Source organism: Paroedura picta, chromosome 2 (assembly GCF_049243985.1).
Source record: "Paroedura picta isolate Pp20150507F chromosome 2, Ppicta_v3.0, whole genome shotgun sequence".
In the NCBI taxonomy this organism is placed as follows: domain Eukaryota; kingdom Metazoa; phylum Chordata; class Lepidosauria; order Squamata; family Gekkonidae; genus Paroedura; species Paroedura picta.
The window spans coordinates 31807616-31829719 of record NC_135370.1 but is presented as its reverse complement, the minus strand read 5'-3'; the positions used below and the strand labels follow the sequence as shown (position 1 = coordinate 31829719).

Here is a 22104-nt window from a genome sequence, read left to right as displayed (position 1 = left end):
TAGGACAGCAGTTGAGACAAGAAAGGTGCATAGCTTGCCAACCACATAGCTTGCCAACCAACCACAGAACTGAACTGGAAGAAAGGGTCTCAGATCAACCAGAAAGGGTTAACGAGAATTAGAGTTTGAGAAGTTTGGCAGAGTATCACCATGTCAGAAAAATGGGAGGTATCCCCGATCATTTATCTGAATTGGAAGGTGGAGCAGAAAAGTGAAAGATTCAGTCTGTGTGTTGCAAAGTTTAGGGCAGGGGTAGTCAAACTCTGGCCCTCCAGATGTCCAGCGAATGCTGGCAGGGGTTCATGGGAATTGTAGGCCATGGACATCTGGAGGGCCGCAGTTTGACTCCCCCTGGTTTAGTGGTTAGATTAATTGATTAAAGCTTTTTGATCAGTTATAAAATTGTCTAGGATTAACTGCACAGCAGATTTTTCTAAAATTATTACTATACCAAGTTTCATTAAGCCTTATCTTAGAAATTGCAATCTCTCTGTGTTCACATGCAAAGGGGCTTGCTTACGACACACTTACACTATCTAAAAAATAACAATGGCCTGGTGGGCTCAGATTTCTGACTAGCAGAGGCTCTCCATTTAGAGGCTTGCACCTGTTGGTACCCATCACCTGCTATCCCCCAGGGTACCCCCTCATGCTGTGCCCTGCTCCTCCTCCTATAATTATTATAATAATAATGTCGAAACAGCCTTTTGATTAAGCTTCCCATACCTTTGAGCCAAAGGCCAATATATATATTGTTTAAATTCTGTGAAGAAGAATAGATCATAGTGAAGGACTAGATCATCAGCAAATACTAAGTTGGAAAAACAACCACTGATGAAAATGCCACTTTGAAAACGGTTTAAATCTGGAGGCCATTTTGGTTGTTTTATGACAATTAAAAGAAGGGATAAGACGCTACTCCCCCATCCTTTCCTTTTCACCTCTTTGATAATTGGGGGAGGGATGGGATTTTTAGCCGTCATGTTAGTAGTTTGATGTTTTAATGGGAATTTTAATGGGGTTAGTTGTTGTGACCCACCTCAAGCCTGTCGAGAGAGGCGGGAAATAAATCTAAATAATAATAATAATAATAATAATATAATATAATAATAATTTCTATTTGTATTTATTGTCAAATCGTTTAAATGTTAATTATAGCCTAGGGTAGGTTCTTTCTTCTGTTATCATATTCATTTTGAACCGTCCTCTTTTTGTGGGGTTATAATATAGCTGTGGCTTTGTTTACTCCATAGACCTTATCTGAGTTCTTTGTTCGGCCTCCTACATGTGCCCCCCCCTCCACTATGCAATGCATTTAAACAATGTAAAGTAAGCTCTACTCTGGTTACACTGAATGTTCATATCCATATCTGTGGCAACCATACGTAGAGAAGATGATGTTTAGCTACCTTAAATAATTTTTTTTATTTGTACAATTTCTTTTATAAGACAAATGTGTTGCAAGTTTTTGCGTTCTCCAGAACTTTTAATGAGACTGAATTTTAGAAGAGGGGATAACAAGGTGGGGCGGGGGAGCAGATATTTCAGCCCTGATAAGGCATCTTGTCTCCATTGTACATAGAATGGACAGGCAGATTAGAACAGATAGTTGGTATATCAACATTCTTGGAAGGAAAAGATTGATGGCAGCCTCTTGTTGAAAATTCAAGCAAAGGAATAAACCTAGCAGCTGATCAAATGTCAAATCAGAACATACAGGTCCCTTTAAAGGCTGTGGTTATTCCAGAAATATGTGGTTACCCCTATACCGGTTACCACACATACTGGATTTTCAATGTGTACTTTACTATATTTGCTATATATCACATGTACATATTTTTAAATAAATAAAACTGGGGAGGGGGAGGAGTTATAGAAAACAGAATGTAAATAATTTTAGCTGCACGGTAGCTTGTCAATTGAGAAGCCAGGGAAAAAAGGGTTAGGGGAACAATCAATGTGATATGAAATTAAACTTTTTTTTCATTGAGAAACCCCCTAGAACAAAAATTGCCTCCACAATAGAATTGCGGTATCTTTCCCCCCCAGACTCATATTTATATAAGTATAGAGAGACTGATATAAATTGATAAGTGAATTTATATAGAATATATAAAGGAGGGCATTTTTCTCTTTCCTGTGAAACTGTCATTTCTGTTAAAGCGGTGGAATGTGCTTGTTTTGGGTTTGTGTGTGAGGTAGATGGGGGATTCTGTAAAAGAGCAAGTACATGTTATCTCTCTCTCCTTTTCCTTTTCCTTAAAGGTCTGGTTTAGATGCCTTGAATTCATCCTTACCCTTTCATGTAGAGAACACGCTGTGAAATAGAAGAATGCGGAAAACCACCAGGTTCTGTCTCGGTTTGAACCTCTGAAGGAGATCAATGCAGTCTTCACAGTGAGCGGGATCCGCTAGAATCTAGTTGCTGTGATGAGTTCAGAGGAGAAGGGTGTATCTCCTGCTCACAGAACCTCTTCACTATCTCATAAAAGTGCCTCTACTCCGTCCTCATCCCAGCGAGAGAGTAGGCAGGTAAGTATCGGTGCTATGCTGTTTATTTTCTTTGCAATTTTTTATAATATCTGTTGGGTAGTTACCAGTTGTCTTTTCTTGTATTAGGGGAATTTAGAGGTCAACTGGGGGGAAAAAAACCCTTTCATCGCATAGTTTGCTATTCATAACATTATGAATACCAATTATGGGAGCCCTGGGGTTTTCGATTGGGTCCCACCCCCCTCCTGAGGCCCTATTGAACTGCAGTGCTAGACTGTTGAGGGGCCTAAGCACATACTCTAGCTGGGTTTATTCTATTTTATGTTATCCTTTTAGTTACGATTCATCTACACCAGGGGTAGTCAAACTGCAGCCCTCCAGATGTCCATGGACTACAATTCCCAGAAGCCCCTGCCAGCATTCGCTGGCAGGGGCTTCTGGGAATTGTAGTCCATGGACATCTGGAGGGCCGCAGTTTGACTACCCCTGATCTACACTGACAGATGCCCGGAATAGGGGGGATGGTCAGATTAGGTTGCCGCCATTTACTACATTTGTTATATCGGCTATATTTTGTAAACTGTTTTAATTGTTTTTTGGGGATTTTAATTTGTATGGATGTTTCTATTTTGTTAACCGCCGTGAGCCAGTTATGGGAGCGGCGCTTTAAAATCAAATTAATAATAACAACAACAACAACAACAACTAATCAAGTTCTTTATTGACCTTGTGGTCATCTAATTTTGTTGAAAAATACAGAGATGTGAGAAGATCTGAGAAGGTTACTTTAAGTGAACTTGCATGGGTGAAGACAGTCCATTTAAGCTTATGGTTTGGGGAGAGATAGATGGTATGGATAGTCTCAGCCATGCGTTTGCTGGGGTAATGGGAATGTGGCAAGCAGGATCGATGAATGAGAGGGAACAGCACTTAATCTTTCCCCCAGCTGCCAATTTTTCACAAGTACTTATGCTCCCTGGACACTATATGTAAGCAAAACAAATCAGGTGTTTGTAGTTACCTAAATGTCATTTTCCCTCAGACAGATTCAATTTGCTTCAGGGTACCTGGGGGAAAATTAAGCTATGAGGTGGGGTTGAGAGGAAAGAATTTGGGGGGCGGGGATGTGAAGAGGAAGAAAAGGCCGACATGGGAGAGTTAAAGCCTCCCTTACAGCCTTTGCAGGGGCATTATGGGAGAATTGTTTATTTCTTAGCATCTGGTTGGCCCTTAGTGTTCTAGGTTTTAGTGAAATGTTTTCTTGGTTTGTTCATGCAAACTTCTGATGATGTGTGCAGTTATGTTATGGAATAAAAATGCAACAGAAGATTTTTTTAAAAATTATAAAACAGTACACAATAATCCCCCCTTCAAGGATCGCTGCCTTGTTGTGGCAAGGGGGCTTGCGTAGTTCAGTGAAGCTATGAGCTATACCGTGCAGGGCCACCCAAGACGGACAGGTCATAGCTGAGAGCTCTGACAAAAGGTGATCCACTGGAGAAGGAAATGGCAAACCACTCCAGTATCTTTGCCATGAAAACTCTATGGACAGTTCCAATAGGCATAACGATATGACGCCGGAAGATGAGCCCCTCAGGTCGGAAGGTGTCCAATATGCTACTGGGGATGAGCAGACGGCTAGTACGAGTAGCGCCAGAATGAATGAAGCGGCTGGGCCAAAGCCGAAAGGACGCTCAGTTGTGGAAGTAACTGGTGGCGAAAAGACAGTCCGATGCTGTAAAGATTTTTATTCCATAGGAACCTGGAACGTCAGATCCATGAATCAAGGCAAGCTGGACGTGGTCAAACAAGAAATGACAAGACTGAACATCGACATTTTAGGAATCAGTGAACTAAAATGGACAGGAATGGGTGAATTTAATTCAGATGACCATCAGGTATACTACTGTGGACAAGAATCTCGCAGAAGAAATGGAGTAGCCTTCATAATCAATAAGAGAGTAGGAAAAGCAGTCTTGGGATACAATCCCCAAAATGACAGAATGATCTCAGTTCGAATCCAAGGCAAACCATTCAACATCACAGTGATCCAGGTCTATGCCCCAACCACTGCTGCTGAAGAGGATGAAGTTGATCAGTTCTATGAAGCCCTACAACACCTTCTAGAAGCAACGCCCAAAAATGATGTGCTTATCATCATGGGGGATTTGAATGCTAAAGTAGGAAGCCAAAAGATAACCGGGATAACAGGCAAGTTTGGCCTTGGAGTACAAAATGAAGCAGGGCACAGGCTGGTAGAATTTTGTCAAGAGAATACAATGGTCATAGCAAACACTCTTTTCCAACAACCCAAGAGACGACTCTACACATGGACATCACCAGACGGTCAACACAGAAATCAGATTGACTATGTGCTCTGCAGCCAAAGATGGAAAAGTTCTATCCAGTCAATAAAAACAAGACCAGGAGCTGATTGTGGTTCAGATCATGAGCTTCTTGTTGCAAAATTTAGGCTTAAATTGAAGAAAGTAGGGAAAAGCACTAGGCCACTCAGGTATGAACTAAATCATATCCCCGACGAATACACAGTAGAGGTGACAAATAGATTTAAGGAATTAGATCTGATAGACAGAGTGCCTGAAGAACTATGGACGGAGGTTCGCAGCATTGTACAAGAGGTAGCAACTAAAACCATCCCAAAGAAAAAGAAATGCAAGAAATCAAAATGGCTGTCTGAGGAAGCTTTACAAATAGCTAAGGAGAGAAGGGAAGTGAAAGGCAAGGGAGAAAGAGAAAGATGCACCCAATTGAATGCAGAATTCCAGAGAAAAGCTAGAAGAGATAAGAATGCCTTCTTAAATGAACAGTGCAAACAAATAGAAGAAAACAATAGAATGGGAAGGACCAGAGATCTTTTCAAGAAAATTGGAGATATGAAGAGAACGTTTCATGCAAAGTTGGGTATGATAAGGGACCAAAATGGTAGGGACCTCACAGAAGCAGAAGAGATTAAACAAAGGTGGCAAAATTATACAGAACAACTATACAAGAGCGAGCTTAACATCCCTCATGACCACAATGGGGTAGTTACTGACCTGGAGCCAGACATCCTGGAATGTGAAGTCAAATGGGCCTTAGGAAGTCTGAGCAACAATAAAGCTAGTGGTGGTGACAGCATTCCAGTTGAACTATTCAAAATCTTAAAGGACGATGCAGTAAAAGAGCTACACTCAATATGCCAGCAAATTTGGAAAACTCAACAATGGCCACAGGATTGGAAAAGGTCAGTTTACATTCCAATCCCAAAGAAGGGCAATGCCAAAGAATGTTCAAACTACCGCACCATTGCACTAATTTCCCATGCTAGCAAAGTTATGCTCAAAATCCTACAAGCTAGGCTCCAGCAATATGTGGACCGAGAACTTCCAGAAGTACAGGCAGGATTTCGAAGAGGCAGAGGAACTAGAGATCAAATTGCCAACATACGCTGGATCATGGAGAAAGCTAGGGAGTATCAGAAGAATGTCTACTTCTGCTTCATTGACTATGCTAAAGCCTTTGATTGTGTGGAGCACAACAAATTGTGGCAAGTTCTTAAAGAGATGGGAATACCAGAGCATCTTATTTGTCTCTTGAGAAATTTATATGCAGGTCAAGAAGCAACAGTGAGAACTGAACATGGAATCACTGACTGGTTCAAAATTGAGAAAGGAGTTCGGCAAGGCTGTATACTGTCGCCTTGCCTATTTAACTTGTATGCAGAGCACATCATGAGAAATGCGGGATTAGAGGAGTCACAAATTGGGATCAAGATTGCAGGGAGAAATATCAACAACCTCAGATATGCAGATGATACCACTCTAATGGCAGAAAGTGAAGAGGAACTAAAGAGCCTGTTGATGCGGGTGAAGGAGGAGAGTGCAAAAGTTGGCTTGAAACTCAACATCAAGAAAACAAAGATCATGGCATCCGGCCCTCTCAATTCCTGGCAAATAGATGGGGAAGAAATGGAGATAGTGACAGATTTTATTTTCCTGGGCTCCAAGATTACTGCAGATGGGGACTGCAGCAAAGAAATTAAAAGACGCTTGCTCCTGGGGAGGAAAGCTATGGCAAATCTAGACAGCATCCTAAAAAGCAGAGACATCACCCTGCCAACAAAAGTGCGTTTAGTCAAGGCTATGGTCTTCCCAGTTGCAATCTATGGCTGCGAAAGTTGGACCATAAGGAAGGCTGAGCGTCAAAGAATTGAGGCTTTTGAACTCTGGTGCTGGAGAAGACTCTTGCGAGTCCCTTGGACTGCAAGGAGAACAAACCGGTCAGTCCTAGAGGAGATCAACCCTGACTGCTCTTTAGAAGGCCAGATTCTGAAGATGAAACTCAAATACTTTGGCCACCTCATGAGAAGGAAGGACTCCCTGGAGAAGAGCCTAATGCTGGGAGCGATCGAGGGCAAAAGAAGAAGAGGACGACAGAGAATGAGGTGGCTGGATGGAGTCACTGAAGCAGTAGGTGCAAACTTAAATGGACTCCGGGGCATGGTAGAGGACAGGAAGGCCTGGAGGATTATTGTCCATGGGGTCGCGATGGGTCGGACACGACTTCGCACATAACAACAACAACACAATAATCAAAAAGGTGTACTATATGGCATGCAAAAATCAATTCTGTTATATGAGTAGACCGTCTCACAACCAAATACAGCCAATGATAAATAATCCTTTGTCTGTATTTGACTGTATTTAGTTGTGACACAGCCTACTGATGTAACAGAATTGATTTTTGCTATATATGCCCTGTCATGTAAGAAGATCATAGTCTGAAGAATGCTTGCACTCGAAAGCTCCCCCCCCTGAATAAATATTTGTTGGTCTTAAAGATGCTACTGGGCTCTGATTTTATTATGCTACTTCAGAGCAACACAGCTACCCATTTGTATCTATATGGCATGCAGAATTTCTCCCATTGGATGATGAATTACAATTTTTCCCTTTGATTTCTGATTTCTGCTTATGGTTCCTAATCCCCCAGCAGGGGTAGGGCATAGCCTGCCTCTTGTTTTCCTTTACTTTTGCAAGTGGCAGACGTAGAATATTTTCTTTAAAATGGCCATTGGATTGATTGTGTGCCATTACTTATGGGAAACATCCAGAAGTGACATCAAATCACTCTAAGAATTGCTGGAAACTCTCTTAAAACCATAGCATTTTCAGTGATCCCTAGGGAGGAATGGAATTTTTTACTCCATAAAAAGCAAGCATTTAAATAATTCTGTGATATTTGGATGCTTTTCAGTAGATAAAGAACATCTGTCATTGTATAGTTAAATGATTTTGGCCTCTTAAAAATGTAAACCACTCAGTGCATGGCTTTATTAAGAACATTTATATTGTGCCTCTCCAGAGTCAAATAAATACGAATAAATAGAAGAACAAGCAAACAGTACCATTTGAGGTGGAAAAAAACAAGCAGTATCAAAATCCCTTTGAGTAGAAAGGTTAGATGGAGTATTGTCCCATCCTTTCTCTGCCTCAAGTCATAGCAACCAGTACATCCAGAAAGGGACAGTATAGGAACCTATAGATGAGAAATCTGGGTAGCTTGATCTCGTCATATCTTGGAAACTAAGCAAGGTTAGCCCTGACTAGTATTTGGATGGGAGGCCTACAAGGAAGGCCTGGGTTGTTGCACAGATGCAGGCAATGCACCTCTGAACATCTCTTTCTTGAAAACCGTGTGGTGTTGCCTAAATGGGCTGTGGCAGTGGCACTTTCTATGACCACCACTGACACCAGGTGATTACAGCCGTGGCTGAGTGACAGATACTTTTTGTTGAGCAATGAGACTGGCCATGCTTTTGAGGAAGTGGGGTTGCATGTATGCTGCAGTTCCAGTAAAGCAGATTTCTACCCCTGACCTGCTGGCACGGACTCTAAACTTCACAGCAGCAGAAGAAATATTTTCTGTATTGGCTTTTGTAGGTGTTCTCCCTCTGCTGTACGTAAGGAAAACTAAACAGTTGTACATAATGCCTCTGTCTCGTCCATGTGTCAATCTGGCAGAAGTTTTTACCTACTAGAGACGTGGCAGCTGTGAAACAGTATCTGCTGTAACAAGCTGATTACCTACCATTTCCTCGTTTTCAGCCCAACAGGGAATGAATCATGCTTTACTAGTGTCCCACTTTAATACTACATTTTGGCTTGATAATACTTATATTTTTAAACTCCAAAGCATAAAAACAAGGATCAACATGTTACTCTAATCCAGTAGTGTATAGAAAAAGCCCTGTGTGTGACCTAAACTGAGGACACCAAGTCACTTCAGAACGCAGCCTCACATTCAACTCTTGAAGAAGAATAGCTGGTTCTTATATGCTGCTTTTCTCAACCCGAAGGAATCTCAAAGCAGCTTACAATTGCCTTCCCTTTCCTCTCCCCACAACAGACACCCTGTGAGGTGGGTGAAGCTGAGAGAGCCCTAATATTACTGCTCAGTCAGAACAGCTTTATCAGTGCTGTGGGGGGGCCCAAGGTCACCCAGCTGGCTGCATGTGGGGGAGCGTAGGATCAAACCCAGTTTGCCAGATTAGAAGTCTGCACTCCTAACCACTACACCAAACTGGCAATAGAGCAGTATGCTGGAACAGGCCTGCTCAGACCTGCAGGTCCTGTCTGTCTTCCACCCTGCCCCCCAAGGTTGCCCAACACTGGGAGAGGCTTTTCTTTCTCTCTGGCAACCTACCACCAACCACCACCTGACCTTTCTAGGAATTGCCCACTGGGAAGTTCAGGGAATCCAACTTTCCTTCCATGTTTTGAGGCCTTGCCTCTGAGCTTCCTGCTGCTCAGTACCTCGTCGGCATGGGGACGGTTTACTGCCTTGTGCATCCCTGGAGGAATAGCCATATGCCCACTGAATGCCTTCTTCTGGGCACTTCTCTTAAAAGTCATAAAGTATTTCTTCAAATGTTAAGTATTTATTAAAAAGAAAATGTTGACAATCATACATTTAGCACAGCACCAAAATAAATAGGTAAAACACAATTCCTCTGTCCCTCTATATATGCCCTATCAGAGTTAGAATATAGGACAGGTACCTTAGCTTAGAGCAGGAATGCCCGGGGTTACGTGAGAGCTTCCCATGGGGTACACGGCCTTTCTCAGAAGTTCGGAGAGGTCATTGGATTTCTAGACCGCCGCTTCCTGTGAAGTGGCTGGCGGAGGTTTACAACATATATATAAAACATGGTACAATAAAATTTTACAACAATAAAATCCCCAAATCTTACCCTAGTAAAATACACCTAACAATGAAATAAAATAAAACAAGATGGCGGTACGACTAAAAGATCTCCCCAGCCTCCAACACCGTCAACTTGGTGGTCTGGAGTGGCTAGGGTTATGGACTACAACAGGATGGTTCTATGTGGTCTAATACAGTGGTTCCCAACCTGCGGGCCGGGCCGCGGCTCCCTCTCCCCCCCCCCCGCAGTAAAAAACTTCCCAGGTCGCAAGCTTGCGGCCCGGGAAGCTTCTTACTGCGGGAGGGCGGGGAGAGGGAATCAGGGCCGGGCCGCGTGGCCCGTGCGGGTGCGGCCCGACGCGTGGGCGCGGTCCACGGGCGCGGCCAGATGCGCGGGGCGTGGCCCGATGCATTCGCTCATTCGCGGCCCGTGCGGGCACAGCCCGACGAGCAGGCGTGGCCCGTGCGGGTGCGGGTGCGGCCTGATGCGCGGGCTCGCCGTGCGGGCGCGGCGCGATGCGCGGCGCAGGCGCGGCCCGATCCGCGGGCGTGGTCCACGCGGGCGCGGCCCGATGCCCTGCCGGTCCCCAGCCTCAGAAAGGTTGGGGACCACTGGTCTAATACCCAAGAACCGGTGTGGGGGGGGGTTGAAATTGGCTGGCTCCCACATCTTACTTCCACACCCACTTCTCTGAAGAGACACATCACTACTTCCAGGATTCCCTGAAGCCTGGAAAATATTTCAGGGTTCACAAGGTTGAAAAAGGCTGCCGTAGAATGTTCTAGATCTCTTCAGAGTTTCCATTACCTTGCAGCTTTTTTTTCAGCTGTCCAGGCCAGCATATGACAATGGCTGCCTCCTCCGTTCCTCAGTTAAGAAGTTCTGTCTTTTTGGATAGAATCAGCATCCAAAGAGAGCTTTCTCCTTGCCTTCAGGAGTTTTATCTTCCCTCTTTCCCCTCCCCATGATCCAGTCAGGCCAAATCAAAGAATTTTTTTCCTGAAGTTTCCAGAATTTTCTCCGTGAAGTCATTTTTAGTCTCCATTATCTGCTTTTTGGGGAGTGGGGTAGACTGGACCCTCTCATTGTCTCTAGCTAGACCTATTAGCATTTCTTAAGAGGTAGCTGAAGTGAGGCAGGAAAGCCATTGATCGACTTGCCTGTTCTCTGCCTCCCAGTAAAGGTTTTACTCAGGTCACAAGCCATGTAGCCAAAGGACATTAAGGAGATGAGAGAGGCTAGTCTTGATGGCGTCATGATCTCTTAGGCACCAGCCAGGATAAAAAGTCTGACGGTGCGATTTCCTTAAATAATGACTCTAACTTAATTGGAGTGCACTTGCCTTTTTGAGTGGATGACGTTTCCAGTTTAATTTTCCCATTTATACGAAATAACAGTCTTATTTCATTTTTTCCCCGTTGTAATAAAACGAGATCTAAAACGAATAGATGTTATTTTCTGATATGTTGGCAGTAAGCTTCAGAAGAACACTGTTGCAAATTCTTCCACTCCGTCTTACAGGAACTTTTCTACAAAGTAATATTCTTATTCACCTCTCTCCATCATATCTCAGTCTGATCCCCAGGATACTCTAACTTTCCGGATCAGTCTTTGTTGTGGGTGTGTGTCTGACAGACAATTGCAGGACGAAAAAAAGAGAGATTTGTTTTGTGTATTCATTTCATTGTGGTTCAAAGAATCCAGCCTTTCTGAAAACATTACTTGAGCAGAAAGGCTAACAGTAAGGGGCTTTCCGCACTCCTTCAAAATCGCACAATGGTTGCCAATTGAAAACGCTACTGATTTGCCGTTATGCACAACGACAATCTGCCACACACCTGAAACCGATCCGCAAAAAGCGCTTCCTTGTAGCGCTTTTAGGGAAATCCCCAAAAGTGGATTCACCTTCCGGAAAGCGCTACACTCCTGCAACCAATCTGCAACACTAGTGGGAAAGTTCTGTGCGTTACCATTGTTGTGGTTTCTACAAAGTCCCTCCCCCTGGCTCTCTCCTCTGATCTTCCGGCGAAGCAATCGCCATTTTTTTCTCTCCGAGCGAGCAGAGATCAACGCACCGGCGAGCCTTTATTTAGCCAGTGAGGCTTCCCCGGCTGCAGTCCCTCCCCAGAGCTGTTTACAGTCACTAAGCACAAACAACAGAGAAGCCCGTTTGCTGATTTATTTTCCCTTTATTTTTCACACTGTTTTCGGCCGAAAATCGCGCCCGTGAGGGGGGGGATTTTTTTTTTCACTCGGGGGGAGTGTGGCAATGATGAAACGGCAGATCAAACACACCTGCCAGCTGGATGGGTCTCTCCGTTGCAACGAAGCAACGCATATTCGTTGCAACGGGTGTTTTTTTTTTTTTTTAACCTTTCTTAAAGGGAAAGGGGCTGTTTGGGAGCATGCTAACGGCCGCCCATTGGCTGCTTGACGGCCAGGGGCGGGACGAGCTTGGCAATAGCACTTCCTTTCTAGCGATTTTTGCCGAGACTGGAAGCCTGTGGGAAACGATGAAAACGCAACTGGATTCCACTACAAAGGCAGGTATGCATAACGACGAATTCCAGTATTTTAAATGGCGATTTTTCGTTCAGCAAACAATTTGCTACAAGGATCCCGGTGCAGAAAGCCCCTAAGTATTGGGGGAAGGAGCATGTTCCAAGGTTTTTCTGTTATGGCAAAAATGCTGGGATTCTTCAGCAAGGCCTCAAGGATTTTACTAGATTATGAGGACAGGCTCATCCTTGGGCTAGGGGAGCTATATGTGCCTGAATGGCATGCAGGGAGGAGCAAGGATGATTTGAGGCAATTGGGCCCAGGTTTGGCTGTCAGCAAGTCAGCTTGGAAGCAGCCTCCTGTGGCCCACTCGAGAGGTAAGCCCACCGTGGAATGGGTGGGGCACACAGACCTGTGGGCTGCAGGCTTGTGTCTGACACATGGCTCAAACTGGAAAAAAACAAACAAATTGAGGAGGTGCCTGGCATGCAGCAATTTTTTCTTGGCAAAGCATCATGTCTCTGCAAACAGTATTGTGGTTGTGTTTGCTAACATATTAGAATATGATCAAAACTAAATTATGCACTTGCTGGAAAGGTGTTTTGCCAGTGTAACTTTAGATCAAGCTTAAGGAAAGTAAAGCATGAGAAGCTGGTCATTTCTAAACAAAGCATCTCTTTTCAGAGCTTTAATTTGTAGTTGTGGATGGTAACCTAGACTGATGAGGAAAGGGGTCGTTTTAAAAAGTCCTGGTCGAAGAAATGGAATTATTCATTAATGCCTGATTAGTAATTTGATGTAACAGCACGAGGAGCTGCTTCCTCAGGGTTTATTTCCAAACCTAACAGTATTATCTGCAAAGAAGAGGTGTGGGTTTGGGCAATAAGGTGTTGTTTTCTTTCCTCGTGGGTGATGGATAATGCTGGCTTGAAAAAGATCTATTACTTTGAGGAGGAGGAGGAGATATATCTCAGAGCTGAATGTTGAAGGGAATGCATAGACTTCTTTACATTTGAAGTAAGAGGATAGATCGGCCTTTTAACCATGGAGGAACCTCTGAAATATTTTTCAGGTTTCAAGGAACCCTGAAAGTTGTGACATGCCCCTTCAAAGAATTGGGTGCAGAAATAAGATGCAAGATTCTGCCAATCAATCAATTGATCATTTACTGTTTCCCTTGTGGAGGAAGATACTAAGTCTGTAGAGCAACAGGGGAAGTGGGCTCCAGTGATGTCTAGTGATGTCAGCCATCATCTGAACGTCTGGAAAAGGCTGTGCGACCCCTGTGGAGCTCTCATGTAACCCCAAGGGTCTTCGAAACCCTAGTTGGGAATACCTGGGATAGATAATGAAGACTTTCTCAGGACTGGTTATGGAAATTCTTTGATTGCGTGATTACATCCAACCATACAAGTCATTATACTTGGTTCAGAAATAATTTGTTAGTCACAACACTAGTTTTGACCCATCTAAACCTAGATCGAACCTGAACTAACCTGTCTCTCTAAGGAAGCAGTTTTCAATCTTTTGACCATGGAGGAACCCCTGAAATAAATTTTCAGGCTTTGAGGACCCTTAGAAGTGATGTCAGCTGGCCATACCTCCCTGCCATGTCCTCCTGGAAGTGATATAACCACCTGCACCCTTCACCTTGTTTCAGTCGCTCCCCCCATCTTTATTACTACTATAGTGGCTCCGTCTCATGTAGGCCAGAAAGAAGGGCAGGAGCTGGGAAGACATCCTGGATTCCCCTCCCCCCATACCAAATGGTGGGGTTATGACTCCCCTCTTCCCTATTGGATGATATTTATGGGTGAGGATGTTGTGGATTTATATCACCAGTTCTTTATGTGTTGTAATTTTTTATGTCCCTTTTAATTTTAATGGTGTTTTATTGGGGTTTTTAATTGTGGACGGTTGTAACCGGGAGTGGCGGGAAATAAAAACTGAAATAATAATAATAAACCACAGCTGACTCCCCTCCCTTTGATTTTTACTCCGACAACCTACCCATTGAGCCCTTCAAGCAGAGGCGGCCTGTTCCCTAGTTTGTGGCCAAGTCCATTAAGGCAAGAGGGGAAAGGCCGCAGACCCCCCCCCCCTCCTGAGCTCCTAGGAACCTCTGGGAGTCTACAGACCCCTGGTTGGGAATCCCTGCTCAAAGGAGACTGAGATTGTGGAGAATGGAAGATGAATGTGGTATACTTTACTCTGTGTAGATCAGTTAAGTAATATTTGTCAGATACAAAACGAAATGTAAGTTCACGGGGTCAGCCCTCCCCCAGTGATTACAGCAGTTTGATGAGATAATAACGGATGAGACATCCAAGGTAACTGTTGCTGAGTCATCACTGTTATCCATGTGGAGAGCATGTGTGGGTTTTCACAATCTGTTCAAATGGTCACATAATGGATGGGAAGCTACAATTTCAATATGTTCTTGAGGGCAATAATCCCAGAACGTTCCTAGATGATTTCTAGAGTGCTACCATATATATTACAAGTTCTGGCCCACAGAATAAAGCCTCGTTTTCACTGAATCCCTATAGTCCTGGTAGTGGTGAAGGGACTACTTAGCTCAGATGTGGCTGGTAGCAGGAAAGAAAATGGTGATGGGGAAATCTCTGTTTGTTATTTTAATTATTTATTAGATGAGAGCAGAGCACTTAGCTCAGCTTGCTTCTTGGCCATCTTAACAGCCCACTCTGGCCCTGGGTAAAGCTTTTCTGTTCTGCCTAACTTAAGTTCTGGGTTGAATCTTACTTTGTTCTTCCTCTTTTTAGTCTTTGTGAATCCCAGTCACTTCCTTATCTTTACCTTTACCTTTTACACCTCAATGCAGGGTTTCTTGATGGCCCTGGAGGGATTTCCCAAATGGGTGGGAGTTAATTAATGTTTTGTATATTTTTAAAATTCGTTAAACATTTATCCAGTGATATGTCCTTACATGATCCTGTCGACATGCCCACCCTTCCAAAATGGCCAGTGTTGGGAATGGGGTGGGTGGGAAGGGGAGGGGTGCTGGGTGGGTGTGTACACAGCTGTGCTGCCCAATAAAATTCTGCATTATTGTAACATTTCTGGGCTTTCTCAAATGCTTGAAGAATTTTTCAGGGGTTTCTCAATGGTAAGACAGTTGATAAAGGCTGCCTTAATGGTCTAATCCAGGCGTTCGCTGGCAAGGGATCGTGGGAATTGTAGTCCATGGACGTCTGGAGGGCCGCAGTTTGACTACCCCTGGCCTAATCCATTCCATGCTGTTGGTGGCCAGACAATTGACTATTAACTTGTATTGTAAACTTTTTTTAGATTGATTTGCTTCAATTAATATTTTACTAATGTTCTTTGGAGGTAGAACAAGATGGTAGCCGTGGTAGGCTGTTTTAAGCAGTAGAAAAAAGAGCAAGATTCCAGTAGCACCTTAAAGACTAAGAAAATTTGTGTTCGGACATGACCTTTTGTGAGTCACTGCTCACTTCTTGTATCTGAAGAAGCGAGCAGTGACTCATGAAAACTCATAGCCTGCCAAAAAATTTTCTTAGTCTTTACGTTGTTACTGGACTCTATTCTCTAATGTTCTTTGGTAATTTGTTTATGTTTTAAATGGATATGACCTTGGGAATCTCTGTTCTGAATGTTGGGGTATTTTGAAAAAATGATTAAACATAATTTTAAAGTCTCTGAATACAAAGGCAGACTTTTGGGATGAGGCAGTGATTGTTTCTGGGAGCAGTCTGCTGTTCTATAAACAATGAATTCTTATATCTGTATTTCCATTTTGGGGTCAGGAGGCAAATTTATTCCAGACCAGACTGGCCAGGGATTTCTTTTTTTTGTTGTTGTTTTTTTTGGGGGGGGAGGGACGGGACGGACACAGACATCATGTAGTCATGCAGTCGGGGTTATTGTGGGTGGGCAGGTAGTTATGAGTTTCCTGCATCCTGCAGGGGGTGTGCCTAGATGAACCTGGAGCTACCTTCCAGCTCTATGATTGTATGATTCTGTGTATGTTAAAGACATTTTATTTGGCTGAGCACTTACTCTCCTTATTGCTGTTGTTTTCAGGGTGGCCATGTCTTAGAGCGGAATATGTCTACTGGGAGCACAGACCCTTTGACCAGCAAACAGTTGTTAGAAAATGAGCCTGTCACGGTAACTAAAGTAAGTTAATAAAATCTTCATTGGTGGTCAATACACAGAAGCAGCCATATAGATGGATCAACATGCATTGGGCTTTGTGCTGGTTAGCCAGCTGGTAAGGAGTTTAGCTCAGTGCGTCAAATCCTGAAATCTCCAAAGAAAGGGTCTCAGAAGGTACTGGAAGAGAACTTTCTCTGCTGTTGATGCTGGAGAGGACTAGCAGGATAGACAATCCTGAGCTAAGTGGACCAACTTCACTTGCTCATTTATGGAAGTCACACATGGTAGTGGTCAGATTGGGGTCTGGGAGGCCCGATTTCAAATTCCTGCTCTGCCATGGAGACTCACTGAGTGACCTTGAGCTAGTCACACCGTTTTCAGCCTCACCTCCTGTACAACCCTTCCTTTGAACTAATGGAATAAGAATTCCTGCTGATTCTAATTAAATAAATTAAATATATAGACCTGCATTTAAACAGGGCTGATCCAATTACTGGGACTGATGACTCAAGTGGTTGATAGTATTCACTAGCATTCCTCGTGCAATCCTGGGCAGGTGTTCCAGTCGATGAGAGCACCACTGCCTAGGATTGCACAGGCAGTTTCAGAAATAAGATATATGGTTTGAGCCTACTTGGAAGCCATACTTGCTGCTCAGAAAGTTATGTCAGCAGACTACACCTTCCTGTCATGCCCCAGAAGTGACATCACTCGGACATTCCCACTGGATGTGACATCACCAGGCCACTCCCACAGCACAGGAAGTGACAGCACAGAAATATTTGCAAATGATTTATAAACAGAACCATACTTGCACTCTAGGCTGGCTGCCAATTTGCTCTTTTTCAGCAAAGGAAGCTTACAGTGGGAGCCTGCAGAAATAGGGCCTAGATCAGGGGTAGTCAAACTGCGGCCCTCCAGATGTCCATGGACTACAATTCCCAGGAGCCCCTGCCAGCGTTTGCTGGCAGGGGCTTCTGGGAATTGTAGTCCATGGACATATGGAGGGCCTCAGTTTGACTACCCCTGGCCTAGGTAGACCTATACTGCTCCGCTGCTTCCAGCTCTCCAACTCCAGAAACAAAACTGGGGCAGGCCTGTGCCACTCTGTCACCCCCACCCCAACACCAGAAACAGCAGACCTATGCTGCTCCGTGACTCCCCCAACACCATAAATTGCTCAGTAACCTACTCCACTGGCCAGGAAGATGGCTGGGCCAGGCATATGCTGCTGTGTCTCCCCCCCTGCAGTTAAATTAAAATGAAAGTACTTAAGGCTCTGAATTCCCGTTGCCACCACCTGTGATGAGCCTTGGCCAGCAAGGATTTGTATCCCCTTCCTACCATCTCCAGACCCATCATTGGCAAGTGTGGTTTTTTTTTTTTTACATGACACATCACCTGATACATTTTAAAAACATTTAAATATATATATTAAAATTAATTAACTTCCGCCCAATCGGTGAAATCCATCCAGGGCTACTGTGGAACCTCAGATTTTTCATGAAACTGGTTGAGAGAGCCGGGTATAGAAATTGTACTTCTGTAAGCAGAGTAAACAGAGCCCTTCTAGATCAGCAAGAACATCTGTGAGTCCTCCTTGCTTTGCATGTAATATCAGAATTGGAGAAAGCAGAACTCAGAGATGCACAATAAAACAAAATCACAGTCCAGTGGCACCTTTAAGACCAACAGAGATTTATACTCAGAATTGGTTATACTTCTCTTCTACCACTGTGACCCCTGACATTGATAAACTTCCAGGACTAAACCTTGCAGAGCTCTCTGGCTAATCCTTGTTGTAGAAATGTTGTAGAAATGTAGAAATGTTGTAGAAATGTAGAAAGAGAGCCAGATTGGTGTAGTGGTTAGGAGTGCGGACTTCTAATCTTGCATGCCAGGTTCGATTCTGCGCTCCCCCACATGCAGCCAGCTGGGTGACCTTGGGCTCCTCCCACAGCACTGTTAAAGCTGTTCTGGCCAAGCAGTAATCTCAGGGCTCTCTCAGCCTCACCCACCCCACAGGGTGTCTGTTGTGGGGAGAGGAAAGGGAAGGCGACTGTAAGCCGCTTTGAGCCTCCTTCGGGTAGGGAAAAGCGGCATATAAGAACCAACTCTTCTTCTTCTTCTTCTTTTATTTATTTATTATTACATTTATATGCTGTGTCTTTCTGTCGATGGGCTTGGGGCGGTTTGCAACATGTTAAAATCAGCTTAATATGCAATATTAAACTGTAGCAGTCCCCCCACGATTGAGGCTGCAGAGACCATGGAGATTGTGGTGGCTGCATTACAGCCTCTACGTGGATATGCCCAGCTTCTGCATGACCACTGCTAAGTCAAAAACTTGCCATCAGGGCCTGCATAATTTCCAGGTTGCAAATGCCAGTTTCTTTGGGCATTGTATTAAGCTTTTAGATTCTCCTTTTCATAGACTTAAGAAAAAAGTAAATCCCAGTGATATGAGTGATGCTTATTCCAACAGGATACTTTCCTTGGAATTTTGGAATTCGTTTGATGAATGCTGCAAAAATAACATGCCCATATTAATAGATTCAGGCGTGTAGCCATGCTATTCTGATGCAGCTGAAAAGACTTTTACTCCAGTAGCACCTTTAAGACCAATGAAGCTTTATTCAAAGTCCCTGAGGAAGTGTGCATACACACGAAAGCTTATATCTTAAATAAAACTTTGACGGTTTATGCACTGGGAACTTCACTGCTTTGGCTCCCGTACAGGAGAACAAATTGGAGGTGGATGAGGTGTACCAGGCCAAATTCTCCCCCATGTGGGTGTAGGAAGAGGTGGGGCAACCTGCCACATCTAAAACTCCAGCCTGCAGCCTGGCATGAAATCTGCAGTGCGTAAATGGTCTTTGTTGGACTTAAATGTATCACTGGACTCAAAAGTTGTTCTTCCCAGATTAAGTTCTCGGCGATAACTTTTAGAAACCTGTGTTATGATTTCTCTCCTCTGGGCCATATTATTGGCTGGCACTGGTTGAATGATGAATGTTCGTCAGGTACAGTGAATTCCATTCCATGTTTTCTGTGGCCAGTACGTTGTGCATGAAATGGCTTGAATATACAAGTTTTAGCTTTAAGGTGTCTATGGAATTTAATTTTTAGGAAGAAATTAAACTTTTTAAACACACACTAATGTTTTCAGCCAAATCCTCTGGGTGGTTGTTGAGTGGTAATCCCAGTTGAGTGCACTGGAACTTATTCTCAAATATTACCTTGGGAAGCAGTTTTAATTTTAAAAAATGGTTCAGGCCAGTATTGAAGTTATATGGCTTTGATTCACATTTTTAATCCTTCAGGAAGCAGACAGCTGGGAGATTATTGAGGGCCTGAAAATTGGCCAGACGAATGTCCAGAAGCCAGACAAACATGAGGGATTCATGCTGAAGAAACGGAAATGGCCTTTGAAAGGCTGGCACAAGGTAAAATGTCTATGAAACCTTTTATTCATTTAGAGATTTATAGAAAGGTGGCAACCCTTCTAAGACGTTGCATCTCGGAGCGGCTCACGAAATCTGAAACCTCAGTAAAACCAATATATTCCACAATATAAAGACAAATTAAAATTTTAGAACTAGAGATTAATCACAATTGCATCAGCCAAGATTACTGAGATCCATAATAGTTTATCTCCATCCAAGGTGTTGGATATTAGGAGTTGGAAGAGGAAGGGAGAGCAGCAGGAGGGAGGCCCAAGATTTCGATGTAGCTGGCCTCAACTATAGGCCCAGCAGAAGAGCTCCATCTTGCATGAAAATTACTTTAGATTAAAAGGAAGAGGTTGCTGTCCTTTGAGGCAAATCTCTCCCTCCCTTTTTTACAATAAATTCTTATGGTCCATGCCAGGAGTGGCCAAACTGTGGCGCTCCAGATGTGCATGGACTACAATCACCATTACCACCTGCAAACACCATGCTGGCAGTGGCTCATGGTAATTGTAGTGCATGGACATCTGGCTGCTACGGGCAGGAACGGCTGCTTTGGCGGCCGAATCGCACAAGCCTTATGGGATCCTATTGTACCCGCCCCCCCTTTCAGTACTGTTCATTAGTTGATGATTAAATATACTTCCTTGCCGGTCTTGTCCATGAATGACTGCTAGCTATGACTAGGCTACCAGTTAGTCCATGGCACAAGAGTTTAAACTTGTATTTCTCCATCTATTCGCAGAATTACTTATGGCATTGGAATGGTGAGAGAGTACACCAACATAGCATGGCTGTAGTTGACACAGGAACTTTTTCTGAACATTAACGATGTAAAAAATATCAAAGAGCTCCCATAGCTATAAAGGGACTTACTAAGGGAGGGCTGTCGTTCTGTTCTAGTTTTAAAAGCTGATTTTATACATGTTTAGTTTGGTAGAAGTAGTGCTGTCAGAAAGCTGTATGTATGATGAAGTTAGTTGTGCCTATCTGTCTATCTGTGACCTCTGTTCTTCTGCTCCGTGGGTTGTCATCCCACACACGGAGGTGCTGAGTCTGATGGATTTGTCTGTTTGTTGAATTCCACTGTACAGTCACAGTCCAGTGGTTCTTGGTATGGAAGTGAATTTATATAAGGAAAAGCCCAGAAGACAGTTTAAACAAGAAAAATCATAGACCCCGTGATCAATGGCAGATACAAATTTTTCATACATAAAGAGCTGTCTTACGATTTTTAGAATGGGTCTATGCAACCAGGCCCAGAGCAAGATTTTTCTGCTTCCCCCTCTTCTTGTAGACTGAAGAGCCCCCCTGAAATGTTTGTACCCCAGGAACAGCAAAGTGAGATTCTCTAGCAGTTCTTGCTTAACATTTAATGTGTCTGTAGTATTCCAACCAATGACACTTAAGAAGAGAGTCCTCTTCACAAGGGCCATTGCCACTTTCCTGGGTTTAAATGCTTTTGAATAACATGGGGCTTGCTTCTCACTTTCCTGGGTTTAAATGCTTTTGAATAACATGGGGCTTGCTTCTCAATACACCTGCGTAGGACTGTTCCATCAGGTCTTTGAAACAGCTTTTATTTAAAACATTTCCATCCCAGCTCATCAGGTATCTGAAGAAATGTGTATGTACACGAAAGCTTATTCCCAGAATTGAACTTTGTCGGTCTTCAAGGTAATACTGGACTCAAACTGTGTTCCAGTGAACAGAAACAGAGAAAGAGAGAAGTGCTGTTAAATCGCTTCTGCCTCATGGTGACCTCATGATTTAATGACCGCCAACGCATCCTATCAACAGCCTCATTCCAGTTTGCAAACTGAAGGCCATAGCTTCCTTGATTGCGTCAGTCCGCCTCTGGTTGGGTCTTCCTCTTTTCGTACTATTTTCAACTTTTCCTAACATTATTGTCTTTAGGGGGACAAAATGCAGACAATAAAATTTAAAACATACAGACATACAAACCAGAATTTAAAACCAATTAAAATGCAGATGCAACATTGAATATGTGCTATTACTAGCCTCAAGTTCTTCATTATAGTTTTTGCATCACTTGCAGTTCTTGTGACTAAAAAACTTGTGAGTCTTAATATGTACAATTGGACTATTAAAGAGGTTGGCTTGCTTTTTCCTTATACAAGGATTGGTCAGTTAGAACTATATCCTAATAGAGAAAAAGTGTCTAACAGCTTCCGTTTCAAATTTGAAGGGTAGTTTAGGAGCTGAAGTGGGTAAGGACATTTTGAGTAGGAAAAACAGCCAAAGTTTTAAGACACCGCCCCCCCGCCCCCAAGGTTTCATACCCCCCCACACACA

The 22104-nt window shown here is 43.5% G+C and overlaps 1 protein-coding gene across 9 annotated transcripts in view; it reads left to right on the top strand.

The window, feature by feature from the left end:
• Nucleotides 1–22104, top strand: part of OSBPL6 (oxysterol binding protein like 6) — a 150711-nt gene that overhangs the window by 57600 nt on the left and 71007 nt on the right. For 8 of the 9 annotated variants that reach the window (XM_077319592.1, XM_077319591.1, XM_077319597.1 and 5 more), the window contains exons 2-4: nucleotides 2266–2532; nucleotides 16265–16360; nucleotides 19663–19785. In XM_077319592.1, the coding sequence (XP_077175707.1) occupies nucleotides 2431–2532; nucleotides 16265–16360; nucleotides 19663–19785 (321 nt within the window). In that variant the 5' untranslated portion in view covers nucleotides 2266–2430. Of the gene's footprint in view, nucleotides 1–2265; nucleotides 2533–16264; nucleotides 16361–19662; nucleotides 19786–22104 lie in introns of those variants that run through there. The other variant, XM_077319598.1, reaches the window with a different exon arrangement.